The following is a 15,520-nucleotide window of genomic DNA, read 5'->3' on the forward strand; positions in this document are numbered from 1 at the left end:
CCAACATCCAAGGTTCATTTCCCAATCTCTGAAACTGTCCCTTACTACAAAATGAAGTTGCATGTTAAACTTGTTCTCACCAAATCTTTTGCAACAGGTTGGAGTTGATAAAACCTACAATTTTCACCTGCTCAGACGTTGAACAGGAAAGTTAAAAACTCAGCCCCACTCAGTTCTTCCCATGGGACCCTCAAGTCACCTCCTTAAACAAAAAGGGCAGTAGAAACTCAGAATCAGTCCTCCTGTCTGCAGATGGCACCTGAGAAGAGGGTACAGCTGGAGTGACTTCATTTACTCAAATTACCTAACAAGAGAGGTAATTGCCTTGTAAAAGTTAGGCCCCTAGGGCTTGGAAAAATCAACACACAGCATATGCAGGTGTTCCTTGAAAAAAGCAGCTGATACCTTCCAAAAGAGGACTTCAAATATGAAAGCTTGCTGAGTCCTTGCTACTGAACAAGGGCCTAGCTCTCAAGCAATCCACTCAGCACCTTCAGGAGGAACACAGATCAACCTGTTCTGTCAGGCACGTTCACCCCCTAGTACCTAGCAATGCTTCCATCTCTCTCCTCTGCCTTTTCAGGGATATTGATTGTAACCAATGCTAGGTAAATGGGACAGCCTGGGGTCCTTCCATAAGGGGTCTGACCAACTACCGCTACAGAGGTAGCAAGGATTTGGTTCAAGCTGCCTAGAAGTACAATAGTGGCTGTGCCCAACATGTAGCTTGGTCTCAGGCACTGCAGTCAGCTTGGGCACAACTCAGAGATGTGCTACCACTCTGTCCTGCTAATGGTAGGCTACATCCAAGGCCATGACTCTAGGCCATAGTAAGCACAGTGAGTAAATGGCTGTGATGTCAGGCAATTACCTTCTAGGTATGAACTGAGATCTAGCTTGAAGGGTTTCCCAGCATCTTCAGATGATAGCTGACCTAGAAGAAGCTGACACATTATTTATGTTGCTTATGTCTAGCTTTTGCTTTGGAGCTCTCTTGCAAAACCTCAACTGAACCCTAGTTTATGTGTACTTTTAAATATCTCCTGCAGCTATCAATTCCCTGAAAACTAACCTGGGCTGAAATTTAAGATCCAGGTTCCTCAGTAAAACACCAGCTGGCAAAGTTGGTCAAGGACACCTCAGGCTGGCACAGGTCTACCTGCACATCCTAAAGCATACGTGTGGCTGCTCCCACTCATACCTGGAATAGGGCAGGAACAGTTCCTCCTTGGGTCTTCAGGTCTCTATAGGCCATGCTCTGTACATTCATGAAGAGGTAAGGGAGACCAAAGTCTCAACAAACCACCTCTTGCTTTGCTGAGCAGTGAGGGAGTAGTATTATGTCATACTTGGGCTGGTCCATCAGTGGAGGCCATAAAGGGGAACTAGTTTTTTTGCCCCCCTCTCCTTTACACATCCTAACTAGCACACACTCACTATGAAGCCCAGGACTGATGCCACAGTACATAGGAAAACACACTCGAGTTGGGACCAAACAGAGCCTTGAAATGATGCTGTGGATTTAACTTCTCAGCCACGTCATTCTGCTCCGCTCTGTGACACTTGAGACAACATTATTAAATTCCCCATTCTGATACCCTCATTTGAAGCAAAGTGTCTTCAGCAGCCCTAATGTTTGATCTCAGCCTCACAGCTGGGGAAAACCAACAGCTGTTTTGTGATTCAAAAGGAACAGAACAATAACCCACTGAGGCTACTTCTCCTGTATATGTGCATGGGTGACTCAGATGAATAATTGGACAATGCAGATCAGTTAAGCCTAATTCACTTAATAGCATTAATTTGCAAATTAGTACACATTAGGTGAATCATCTGCAATTCATTTTGACAGCTATGTTAAAAAATATTAAAGTACTTACAATGAAACATAGATAAATATTGCTGCTGAAGAGGTTCTGAAGCAGTCAGTTGCTATGTTGAAGTTTTTGTCTGTAAAGGTTGGGGATGCATAGGTTTGAGTTTCATCAAATCAGTAGGAAGCATATTTTGTTCCAGGCTTCTACAACTTCTATCACCCTGACAGCTCTCAGTGGATCTTAAATAATCATTAGAGACAGGCTGAAAAAGTTCTGACTGGAATCCAGGCATAGATGTTGGGACTGACATAGGGGTCTGGTGCAAGGAAAAGAAACCTTTTCCAATTTGAAATCTGGTCTAAGAAAATCAGTGGTAAAATAATCTGTCCTTCTTAGGCTCTTCCTAGGAAAGCTTGGAAACATGTCTGGGTTATTGTTACTAAGCGGCATACGCTTAAGGCAGATGAGCATCTGATATTTGAGCCAGTTTGGTGATGAGCACTGGGAGGAAAATGCCAGTATTATTATTAGGATGTTATTGAAAGCCTGAAAAATGTTTTGGTCAGGTACAGTTAACAGCATCTTCTGAAATCTTACTGCAAAAGTAGTGCTGCAACTACTGGAGCACTAACATGATTTTGGAAGATGCTGAGCTCTGAGTTGTGTGTGATCAGAGCAAATTGAAGAGGCACAATGAACACAAGAGAACGAATGTGTTACACCCCCTGTGGCAGAGAAGAAAACCTTCATCGTTGGCTTGATTGTGCAATGATGGCAAAACCTGGCATTGAATAAACGTTTCTGGAGGAAGAGGATCAAATCACAGCAGCATTAGTTCAGCAGTTTAATCTGACACCTCCATGAAACCAACTAGCACCAGAAACACACATTGCTGCAGTGCTCTATTGCTTCACAGTATCAATCCTCTTTCCTTTTGAGCTATAAATACAGGTTTTGCTCCTTAACAGGTATAAATTATGCTCTCTGTAGATTTCAGTAGACGTCTAGCAGCTTGTACTTGCCCTGGATCTCACTAATCAACACCGGGTACACAGGATTTCCTCAGTAGTGCAAAATTATTAATCAATTATTTCTTTCTTTTAGTGATGATCCTTTACATTCTGTTTTACTGACACTTTCCTGCATGGCAAGCATTCACAGGTTTAGAAAAGAACTTCACCGCAATCAATTTGACTTCACATAAAAGCCATGGAGCTGCCAGAAAAGCTAACCTGCCTGAAGAAACTGTTGCCTATAAAATTTTTATTCTGTGTGTAAAACTTCAGAGGCATGCTATTGGACATTTTGGAAAGGATTTAAAATAGTAAAACAGCTGTAACAGTTACATTGCCCAGCTGCTGAATTTTACATTGAGAAAACTGACCTAGCATTACGTTGCGTCTGTCAAAGTTAGCGCCTCCCGGCTCACAGTCATGGCTTGTAAGGTTTGATGGGGAGCTGGTTAAATGCAATGTCAGAGTAGGTTACCTGGGGCAGCGCACAGAAGGCTGCTTGCCAGTCAGCTGGCAGCCCTGTGGCATCTATCAGATCCAGCAAAATACTGGGAAGTAGTTAATGATGTAGACTTCCAGTGACTGAGTCATGGGTTCTGCTTTTCCGTGTTAACGCTTTGTAACTATAAAAAATGAGAAACTAGCCACCCTTCCCAAGCTCTTCACAACCTCCTGCTCCTTGGACACAAGCTATGATACACAAACCACACACACAGCGAAAGCTGAAAGCCCCCCAGTGCCCAGCTGCAGGCCTCAGACACCACAGCAGCTCACCAGGCTGGCCAGGTCTCAACATCATCGCCTCTGTTACCTGACCCACGCCATTGTCTGAGCAGTCCTCGTGCAATCAGGATTCAAACCCCACTGAAAGCATACAGACTGCAGCCCTGCTGAAGAGTCACAGCAAGATGGAACAAGAAAAACAGCAGACGAAAGTCTCCCAGAGCTGTGTGCCTCTGTGGGAACAGCACAGGAACCTCTCCTGCAGAGCTCTTTCCCAGGACATGCTTAGCAAAGGCTAAACAGCCTTAGGCTCTGGTAATCCTCATCCATCTGGAAAGGAGGCCCTGCAGGCCAGAGTTCAGAGAGATCTTTGGGCCCAAAACGTTTGTTAGTCCTAGAGGCACATTGTTATCACAGCATAAAAAACAGCCAGAAAACTGACCCTGTGTTTTTAGGGCCTCTGACCTGCCACGGGTCTAATGAGATGTTAGAGAAATGTTATGTACAAGATAAGGCATGTATGTGGCTAGTAACCAATATGCCGCAAAATCCCTTTGTTTGTGTGATCCTGTGTGTAGCTCTGACAGCAGCTTTCTCACCAGGCGGCAGGAAAGCACTCCAAGGTGCCCAGCCCAGGTGCCACCCTCGCTTCCAGGACGCCGGGTTACACAATCCAGCGGTACAGCACACCACGGCCGGTGTGGGGTTTTAACTGTCACTTCATCCCGAGCGCCTCGTGTTGTTGAAAATGTCACAGTTCAGCACACAGTGAATTGATTCTTTTACTAGGTCAGGCCCGGTAATAGGCGTTGATATAAGCAGCTTATTACAACAGATGACTAAACTTTGTTCCTAAACGGCAGCTCTCAATGAGACGCAGCCAGGCTGGGTGCACCACAGAGCAGGGAAACTGGCCTCTGCTGTTCGGTAGCATTTTCAGGGAACACCAAATGTTGTTTACTTCCTAATGTCCCTACAGAATATCAATTGTTGCTCTGGGCTATTTCAGAGATAATGCGAGTGACTCACTTACTGACCTCAGGCACTGTGAAGATATATCTTACAGTGCTTTTAAAAACAATTAATGCAGATTTCTGTACTTCTGCAGATGCCTAGAGTGCACTTAAGAGATTTTCACGAGGTGTTAAACCACACGTATCTGGACAAGCCCCATGTTATATGTTGTTAGTAGTCAAAATGCCCCTAATCATTGGTCATACAATCTTCCAGGCTGCATTCTCTGTATCACTTTTGTTATTTCTTCCCTTAGCCAGTTAAAAGTCGGAAAAAGAAAATGTTACCCTCTCTTACAACTATGACAATTTGGGAAGAAGCTGTACCATATCAGTTCATGCAGATCTGTGCAATCTCAATTCAGCAAGACAAAAATCAATGCCTGAAACACTGAGAAATTATAATCTGGTGAGTCTTTTAACACTCTTAACTTCACACTTAACACATGAAGACATAAATGTTTTCCAGAAACTCAAAAACTCTGCCACTCATCCCAAGCAAATACAAGGAAAAGTACTTACAGTTAAACAGCTTATAATGTATCTTAGATTTTCTTTTGGACCTATTGGTCCATGTTAAGCTTAGACTCTATCAGTGTGTAATTCTGAGAAGGAAGGAAAGCCAAATCAATTTGTCTTCACTGAAAACACAGAGGGGGGCATCTTTTAAGCAAACTAGCATGTTTTACTGTCATCTGGTTGGTTGGTTAGTTTTTTGGGCTTTGGAGTGTTTTGGTTTGGTTTGGTTTAAAGGCATAATGGTACTTTAATGGCCTATCTGCAAATGTGTGCATTTTTTCTTTAGTAGATTCACTAAGGAAATAATGGCCCTTCAAAACAACTAAGCATGCTTTACAGCTATGCCTTTTTGCTTCCAATCAGGGAAGAAAAACATTGATTCTGAGAGTGGTAATAACGACTAGGAATTTAATAGCATTCTAGTACACAAATGTGTGTTTGTTTTTCTTCTAATCAGTGCATTACAGGAATAAATACAGAAAATGCAACTGTGATTGCACAGATTTAAGTATTAATTACAAGAGGTGGTAAATCATGGTCTCTCAAAATTTTCTGTAAAATCCACTGACTTAATTGAACCTCCTTAGATTCTAATTGACTTTGGCTAGTCCCTTAATGATACTAAAATCCATCTGTTATTAAACATCATGTTTAATACAATAGTATGCAAATGCTTTGATTCATAAATATCATTATGAAAAAGTTCAGGTCCAATCATATTCCTCTTGAAGTCTGCAACATAAATTCTGTAGACATCAATAAGAATAGGTGTGCAATATCCATTTTTAATTGCACTGTATACAAGTATTGACAGAAGAATACGATACAGTAGTCACAAAATTAAAGAGGCTTCTATGAAACTTACAAAGAAGAGCAGCATGGAATCAATGAAGTAAGTAAAAGCAATATTTCAAAAAATAATAAATCAGACTTGGCAGTTTTGGAAAACAATACCAAAGATAAAGACAAATGAATCGGCACAGTTTAACAACCTAATTTCTAAGTGCACTTTATAATAACTCTCCTTACAAGCTGCTGTTTTCCCAGATGATGACAAAAAGCCTCATTAGAAGATCACTGTTTTACAGTGACAGGTTTTATTGCATTGCCAGCTGTGAAACTAAAAAAAGAAACACCACCCTCCCCCCAAAAAAAACTCCTATAAAGATTCCCAAAACCCCTGTTTTCTTTTGTTATCTTCAAAAAATAGCAACATAGCACTTCCATATGTTTGTGAATACCCACAATTCTATTAAAAAAAAAGTGATTTTTGTCTTAGCTTCAAAAATAATATAAAGAAACATTTAAGAACAAGATATTTCAATGATCAGAGAGATATGTACAATGTGATAGACTTAAGTCCAATCCTGCAAATACATGTTCATGAATGCAGAGTTAAGAACCTGTTGATCCTAAGTGTAATTAAAGACTGGCAGGATCAGGTTCTTAGCTTCACCCATTATAAGCTTTTCCACAGTATGTCCTAGCCTAAAAAGTATAGATACAGTATATACTCTGTATACTGATTTATACAAATGGTCTGTTACAGCTCTGTCCCTGTTATTGCTAGGCTAAAAGTGAACATTTGGAACAAATTACATGAATCATAAAGGATAAAACTGAGATGCAGCTTCTGACGACTGAATTTCTACTTGAGCCATTTTAAATTGGGTACACTGTAGCCATTTGCGGAGCACAGATGAGCTACTGTTCATTTGTCCTGACCCCTGTAACATCCTTAGGCTGTGATGGTTGACATTGCTCTGGATGGCTTGGAGGCGAAGCTGGAGTCCAGCAGATAAATGCTGTTAAAATAATGCAAAACATTTAGTTTCTTTCCTTTACTACATATATGAATACAGCAGTTCGAAAAGTACCAGTTGATGGCCAAGGAAAGCTCCTCCACTGCCCCAGTGTCACATTTCTTTCTTCAACATCCCGCACTGCAGTGTTGTCATGAAAGGCAAATGTGCTTACAGAAACAACTCCACACTGAGACCAACTCCAACACTTTTATTCTCATTACCAAAATCCTCTTGACTGGCAAACAACGCTCATCCACCTTGCTCTCTCTTACAAATTGAGCCAGCTGTCATAGTTTTACCCAAGCAAGCAGGCCCAAAATATCTATCTGCTATAGAGGCCAAATCCACCTCCTGAGTCAAGAGCCCCAATCCTGACGACAGGGGACTCTCAAGCCTAAGACAGCAAGAAAACCACAGCTCAGGGAACAACCAATCTCAGTGAACAGGAAGGAAATGCCCTGGCACACAACCTGGTTAGGAAAAAGCGTTTCAGAAGGAAAAGGGAAAACAGTACTGATTACAGGATAAGTATCTTAGCTGATGATGCTCACATTTCAGACTTCCATCTGGATACACTAATATGATCTGTTTTCAGAGAGTTTGGAGAGTCTGGATCTTATTTCCAGAAATTAGAAAAACATGTAATACTAAGAACAGAAGGGTAAGGTACTAGAAACAACGTACCTTTAGATTTGACTGGATCATTGGCAACCACATTGGTATGAGCTGTAAGAAGAGAGGTATATTTTATTATTATACAAGTGACTGAAAACATGCTCCAGTTACTGTGAGACAGAGAAGAGTATATCTAACACACTTGGCTGTCCAAATGGACAAAGCCTGAACTACAAACCTGAAAATGTGGTTATTTTAAAATGATACCCCCGATGGGGCAGGTAAAGAGGTAAAGAAGCCAGCTTCCCTTGTGTGTAGCTTGATGAATCACCAATAGCAATTACTGATATCCTGTTTAAAGCAACAATGAGGGTAACAACATAAAAACTTCTTAAAGGAAATAACTTCTTCTTTTCCTTGTAAGGGTGTTTCTGTATGTGCAGGTGACAATACTGGAATAAACACAGTGAACATTTCGCATGGCAAGGTATACATCAAGAATTGAAAAAACATCCAGCAGAAGTTGCTAAGCATAGCCCAGATATTTAAATGGTAACCAGCATTTTATAAGCCACTAATCACATCAGTGCTTCACTGCAGGCCTGTAGGCCTGGGAGCACAGGTGAAAACTACCCATAATGACAAGGTGAGGAGGTCTGCGAATGTCACCTATGATTGGATTGATACATATTTCAGTCCTTCAGAGAACCTTTATTTCTGAGTAAGTACAACATGACAAGCTTATGCCTCACAGAGAGGCATTTCTAGCAGAAGTATTCATGTTCTCCAATATTAATTTAACCACCGAGGTTATTGTTCTAAAATGTTCCTCCAAATGGCATTAGAATTTGCAATTTGCCAATTATGCTACTGGGAGCTGCAAGTTAAACCTAATCACTATTGACAACATTAGATAAAGTGCTGTTTCCCTCGTGCAAGGAATGGTAGCTATTTCAATTTTAGTGCTCTCTTGCTGGAGAATCACATGCAGCCCTGTCAGGACTGATTACTTAGTCTACCACATGAAGAACCATATTCAAACCTCAGCATTTACAGACAGATGAATGCTAGAACAGCTGGAATGCAACCAGGTGCAACAGATGTGTGAGTTCTGTACATTCTTCTGTGGGATCTCACACTAAGGAAGTGCTTAATAAGACCAGTGACTGCAAGTTCTCATGGTTTTTTTGGAGGAGGGAACAGGTAAGCATACTGAAAAGCCATGTTCCAAGCCCCACTGCTATCAACAAAACATCACTGAAAATTTCAGCCAGCATTAACAGAGTTCCTCTGGAGCTAGGCAATGATGATAGGACTGGCATTACAAGTACATCAAGCAAGGAAGGAAGATAGGCAGAAAATTCAGGGTGCCCCTCTGCATCTGAATCAATTCAGTGGACATCTTTTACAGTCAGCTGAGAGAATCAAGCACTACTCACAGACAGTTCATCTGGTCCCAAAGCAGGTATCTAAAATAGATCAAGATGAATCATATCAAAAAATACCTGTTTCTCTCCACTGATTATAAAGGGCACTCATGGAAACTAGATCATATTGATATTTATGTTGCAGAGGTCTAAGGTTAGATACAGATCACTGTCCTCCAGCACCATGTCTGTCTTCAAGGGTGTGGACACATTTAGGGAAATGAAACCTGCTGCTGCAGGCATAAGCAAGCAAACGCTTCACTGACATCTGCCAGTTAGATAAATGAGACAAGGAATTTTTATTGAAGCACTTGAGTTTTACTATATAATCTCCAGCCAGCCTTTTCTTCACATAGGAAGAATGCATAGAGCTTGTTAGAAAGAAAAGCTGGAAGAACAGAGTGCTGTCACACACTGTCACTTTTTTCTTTTTTTTTTTTTAGTTTATATTTTCAACAGATTTATGTTGATTCCAGTGCAAGTTTTGATGAAAACCAGGTGGAGAACAGGTTGAGCACTGGCTCCCCAACTCTGTTGCCTGCCCAGTTCTCTAGAGATCTACCCATCAGCTGCTGAAGCTGCCTAAACCCCCTGATTCTCTGGAAAAAACATTGTGGTTGCTCAGCTGCTCCTTTCTCTACTCTGGGCTTCCTAATTCCTCAGATACACATCTGATGGTCAGACAGAGAGCTGTAATCAGCAAAGAGATAGTCTCCCTCATCAGTGGCTGTCCTGGGATGGCTAGTTTCCCAGTTCCTTTGACACAGAAAAGCCCAAGGAAAGCTGAACGCTTTTATTTCAGCCCTCCTAAAGCAGAATGCTTCCCCTCAGAGGAAAATATAATGAATTAATATATATGTAGGTTTGTGCGCATCTGTGAAATATGTGTGTATGTATATACATACCTCACTCCAACTTAGAAAGAATAAATACATAACAGTTGAAAGAAATTTTGTTTTTGTCACCAAACTGGTAAAGATAGTCTAACACAAGACACAAAAAATATCCTCTGAGAAAACAGACTATAGGAAGCAATCAAGACATGTCTCAATTCTATCACTGAGTTTAATATAATAGCAAAGGCAAACACAATAACAAGAAGAGGAAACCTCACAGCACCAACACAAGGAGGAGATGAAGGAGTACGTATCTCAGGCATAAAGAAAGCTCTTCTTTCAGTGAAGGATAGCTGAATGATTTACATCTCTTTCTCTTTTGGTTTAGGACCTATTTTCTCCTCAGTTGTCATACAGAAAATGGCCACCTGCGATAGCTATCCCATAATCCACTTAGCATCATGTCACATGCAGCACCTTCACATTGTGGTGCATTAAATATATGTGTCCTCAGTCACACAATGACTTCATCAACAAATGAAGTTTTTGCAGCACCTGACTCCTTAGGTGGAATAAAGGCACTACAATAAGCACAATTCCATGAATGACAAATGATCGGGCTTTATCAGGGCTACTGTGTTCAGTTCCAAGTAGAAGTCATTGGGAATTAATAGTTTTGCCAAATGAACCTCTGGAAGATTATTGAGAATATTCTGTTTAAAAAAAAAAACCCAGACTCTCACTAACTATATTCTTTTTTTCAATGAAAACTAAACCTTGTTTGAAAGGCTTATATCTAAAATACAATTTAGAAAAAAAGGTTAATGCACAAGATAAAATTGTTTCATTATCAAAGGCAGGGAAATAAAAGATTGTCTAGAATAGAACAAGCTACCCCAAAAACTGCCCAGTCAACTAATATTCAAAGAATTGTCATCCTTGCAGACTTCTCAAGTAGGAGTAAGAAAGTCCAAATCATCTTCACAGCTACTGTCTCAAAATTGATCTTTTTTGAATCACAAAGATGCTACCCACTTCCTGGTTCCTTCTGGCTCTTTGAAGGACTTCAAACATACAGTAAGTCTTTCCCCAAACCAAGACACTTACTTTTCAGATCTACAAGAAATATTCTTACAATTAATCTGTTTTGTTAAAAAAAAAAAAAAAAAAAGAGAAATCATAACCTAGAACTAGAAATCCTATGATGCTACCATGTATGTATATTGTTCTTGCAGGATTCCACTTTAAGGCTAAGTAAAGGGGATATTGTTACTCAAATTCTTCTCTTCAATCTCCCATCCACTGCACATGACAGAAAGCTTAATACCTTAACTTTGAACTTCACAGGTTTATGAGCTTGATTTTGTACTAACACTATGTTCTTCAATTTAGCATATTATTGATATATACTAACAAATATAACTCCCTGAAAGCATTCGTTTGAATTGTGACAGGAATGTGGTGCTAAAGGCCTCTGTTTTCACAGCTTTAAAAGCATTCTTCATCCTTGTCAAATTCTGGGCATCCTGGACTGGCTGAAAGAGAAGCCCATATGTCTTCTAGGGACAGCCATGATGACTTAGTGCCCAAGTTTCTGTAGTGAATCAAGTCGTTACTGACTCTAAATCTGTATTTTCACAATGAGCATGAATACTTGCATGCTAGTTGACACCAAGACCTTCAGTTTTAGCTACTTTATTTTCAATTCCTGCTTGACCGTAAAAGACTGGAGTAAAATAACAGTCAGGATTTTCCTTCATGCCAGCAGCAGAACTGAAACCCAACATATTTCCGTTAGATTCACAGTGTGTTTAACTACTTGATTTGTTGATATTTTATGTGAAAACTCCCTTCATAATAATGCAACTGGAAAACATGTAAAAAAGACATTGACTGGTCTTTTTACTAGAGCGTTTATTTTTTGTTATGCTTTACTAGTTTTTATTTCTGCAACTTCAGCTCCCTCCACTTTCTCTGTTTTTTTTTTTTTTTGAGTGGGAAGGGAAGCAGAGGACGATATCTCTGGAAATAACAATAGACAGGCAACATCAATAACTAAATATTCATGGTGTGGTAGTGGTATGCCTACCTTTACAAAGATAGTAGAGTTGCATTCCTGTAAAGCTTCCATTAGACTGATCACATGCAGGCACACCATTTCCACCATCTGGGAAGGGAGAGGGAAAATCAAGCATAAAACCAAATTAGTGTCCTGCGTAAATGTTGCAAGCTAAGCCAACAGTCTCTGAAAAGAATCTTCCTGTATTTGCTTAGCAGTTGTACTGAATCACTAGATGTGCATTTATTAACCACTGACATATAAAATTAAATATTACATGAATACACAAGGGACATTTTTCTTTATTTATTTTTCCCTTGATGCAACACCTATCTGTTAAATATTTCGAAGTGCTTGAGGTATTTCAATTCAGATCACACATCAAAACAAGTTGCCTTCAGCTTTGTTCTTTTCAGACACCATAAATCCTTTAACATGTCTTTCTCTGTATCTCTCATCAATCAGCGTGTCAGAAATTGGTATTTTTATTTGCTGAATCTTTGAAAACTAACATATCCACAAAACCCATCTTTTTCCACCCATCAAAAGACAATTTATTGTTCTGAACTGGCAGCTAGTCCATAATTCTTCCATTTTGTACCATGAATTATGACAGATGGAAATATCAGTTATGTGGTACTAGACAGCATTTTATGGTTTATATTGTGTAAATTCATAGATTCAAGACAAATACCCTTAGCCAGCAGTATTTACAGTGTCTGTCTGAACTATGTGTAAATTCCCCTTGATAATAATAAACTTAGCTTTTATGTAGTGCATTTCATCTCCAAAGTGCTTTACAAACACTAGTTAATTAACCTCACAATGCCTATGTGAGACAGGCAAGTATTATTACCTACATTTCACAGAGCAGAAGCTGAGGCAGAGAGTTTAATAACTTGCACTAAAGCCACATAATCAGATACTTTCAGAAAAAAGGACTGGAACTTGGGACTTCCAGGTCATATTCTTGTCCTAAGACTTGACAATAAGCTTTTGTGTCTGGCTAAACTACTGTCTAGTTAGAAGCGTTATGCACATTTCCTGTTCATTCAAATGGAGCTTCCATAAATTACTGTTCCCAACAGTGGTTTGTCAACCTCAGAGACATCACTAGATGTCAGAGGCTAAAATACCATCTAAATACAACTTAAGTGGTCCTTGCCTGATAAGGACAAGACACAAGGGAATGGTAACTGGTTCAAAGACATTCAAGTGCAGCATGCAATTACAATTCAAAGGGCAAAGATCTCTACCTGCCTGGGGTGGTAGATGTTTCACATGGGGAAAGGGGAATTACAGAAAATAATTTCCATGTAGGTATCAGGTCTCATTTGAAAAAGTAAAAACAAAGGATGAAAATCCCAAACCTTGAGAGCACTCAGCTTAGAGGACTGGGCCACATGTAAAGAATCTTTCTCCCTCAAAGCTAGTATCAGGTTCTCCAGAGTCAGAGCCACTAGTTACCATCTCAGTTAAAAAGTTCTGACAAGTCATGACAGAATTGTCATGGCTTTCTGGGAAGTGGGAGTCACAATATGTCTTGCCTATCAGAAACAAGCTCTCAACTCTAAGCCTGCAGGCACAGGGGATCATTAGTCAATGGGAAACAAAGGTAGCACCTATAAGAAGTGTGCTGGAACCCCTCTGGTTTCTTATGTTACTAAGCTGCTCCAACAATAGCAAGTAGTTGAGATAAACAAATGCTTACAGATTATCTCCAGAAAATGGTCTGGACAATTTCCGAACAGAGTGAACACTTCCCTTTCAAAACTTATCTCTAGAAATACCAAAAAATCTTTCCAGAGATATTTATGTAGCTTATTTTTCACAAGTAACCCGTGGGTTATGAATAGTCAAGTGTCAGCATTTGCATATTTTTTCACCATTACATGGTTACAAAAATATTCAAATGGATATTCACAGAATTGTCCTAGAACACTTAGTTGCTCCTATTAGGCAGAGTCAGATGAAAGAACAGGACCACTGTGAAGGATAGGAAGATACATAAAACAAGAGCTGATGCAGGGAGCCTTTAATACAACAAACAGTGACTCTAGCTCTTGATTCTGTTTCAGACACATTCTGGCTAGATCCTGTTTCAGACCCACTGCAAGGTTAACCACTATTAATTAGCTTTTCTTTTAATTTCTCAAAAGCATCAAAGTTACTTTATGATGTTATTCATAGTCCAATGTATTCCATTGAAACACTGCCAAGCCCTTCGAGTTTAATCTATACTAAATCCGTACACAGCACCTAACTCACCACTTTGTTATGTGCCATTAGCTGTAGGATGCTAGGTGTCACTCGGCTCCAGAACTCCAGGGCAGTGAGGATTGCTGTAAAGCTAAATTCGTTCTGATTCTGGACTGTTGGAGCTACTGCTGTTTGTTCACAATATACTGTCCAGAGCTGAGCAAATATAAATGCATGGAAGAGGGAACACATGTGCAGAACAGATGTCTGTAGAAATAGAAAATAGAGGAAAATGTTTATTTAAGTAAGTGTATTGAGATACAGTGCAGAGGCTTCAATCAAAGCACTGTGCAGTCTTGCCTCTCACTTTCCCACACATTTCCTTCTCACTAGGAACGGGTAAGTCAAGTGCACTTGATAACATCTTCTCTATGTTTAAAAACTGTTTTTATATTTCCAGACTAAAAGCTGCATTTGCAAACACACACCCCCAGGCAATCTTAGTGTATGGCATTAAGGTCAGTCACTTTAAAGGGAAGGTTAGTTTTGCAAAACAGTTACTCAAGACTAGTGCTGAGACTTTACTGATGGAGAACTCCACCACAGTCTGTGGAAGGCCTGGAGGACCTGGCACATATGCCTCCATGTCAAAAATATTCCTGGGGTAAGTCATTCAGATCACCTGAGAGAAAGGCAATTATACACAAAACATCATCTTACAGATCTTTTGTTAATCTGTCATCCATTTCTATCTTGCTGGGACAGAACTGTTCACAGTCAAAGGAAGTAAGTTTTGAAAAGCTAACAGAGAATTCATTTTGTGTACTCAAACATGGCTCTTTGCTAACAGGTGTTATATATGACAGTGTCTGTGCTTCCAGGAGTGCTGGATATTAACTAATTCACTACAAGAAAGATGTTCCTGGTCCGAGATGTTTTCTCAGTTTGCAAGTACAACAGTGATTCATGTTCTGTGGCAGTATGACTGCACCAAACATTGCAAGCGTTGCTTGGTGACTGGAAAGAGGTATTTGAAAGAAGGCCAAATAAATGAATGGGAAGTACCAGTGTCTTGGCCGGCTGAGGGGAAAGAAAGGGGGATTTTACATACAAGATAAATGAGTGGTTATTCTGCTTTTGTTGCTAATGAACACCTGGTTAGTGTCAAAGAGTGATGCTATATCTCTGTTAAACTACTGTCATAGATGGCTTATGATTTGCAGTAATTCTTGAACCATCACTGCTTGTAATTAACTTTTGATCATAACATTATTTATAGGCTATTCAATTCTACTATACAACTAGAATAAGTAATATTCTGAGAGATTTGCCACAGAGATGTCCATTGCTAAAGCTTCAATTTGGAATTCAGTTTTTCCTTTCTCATTACTGTGCTATTTTGAAATTGTTGAATCTCAAACTTAATTGTAGTAATTTCATCACCAGTTTTCTATGCATGAGGAGGCAGCTATGCAAGAAAAAAATGAGATTTCT

The 15,520-nt window shown here is 39.8% G+C and overlaps 1 protein-coding gene across 1 annotated transcript in view; it reads right to left on the reverse strand.

Moving 5' to 3' along the window:
* Positions 1-6,350: 6,350 nt before the first annotated feature.
* Positions 6,351-15,520, reverse strand: part of UNC79 (unc-79 homolog (C. elegans)) — a gene marked incomplete at its 5' end in the record, with an annotated part of 38,099 nt that continues 28,929 nt past the window's right edge. The window contains 4 exons of the mRNA XM_010024910.1: positions 6,351-6,890; positions 7,575-7,616; positions 11,858-11,935; positions 14,096-14,293. Of these exons, the coding sequence (XP_010023212.1) occupies positions 6,690-6,890; positions 7,575-7,616; positions 11,858-11,935; positions 14,096-14,293 (519 nt within the window). The remainder of the gene's footprint in view (positions 6,891-7,574; positions 7,617-11,857; positions 11,936-14,095; positions 14,294-15,520) is intronic.

This window comes from Nestor notabilis, unplaced genomic scaffold, assembly GCF_000696875.1.
Source record: "Nestor notabilis isolate BGI_N333 unplaced genomic scaffold, ASM69687v1 scaffold13562, whole genome shotgun sequence".
Taxonomy (NCBI): Eukaryota; Metazoa; Chordata; class Aves; order Psittaciformes; family Psittacidae; genus Nestor; species Nestor notabilis.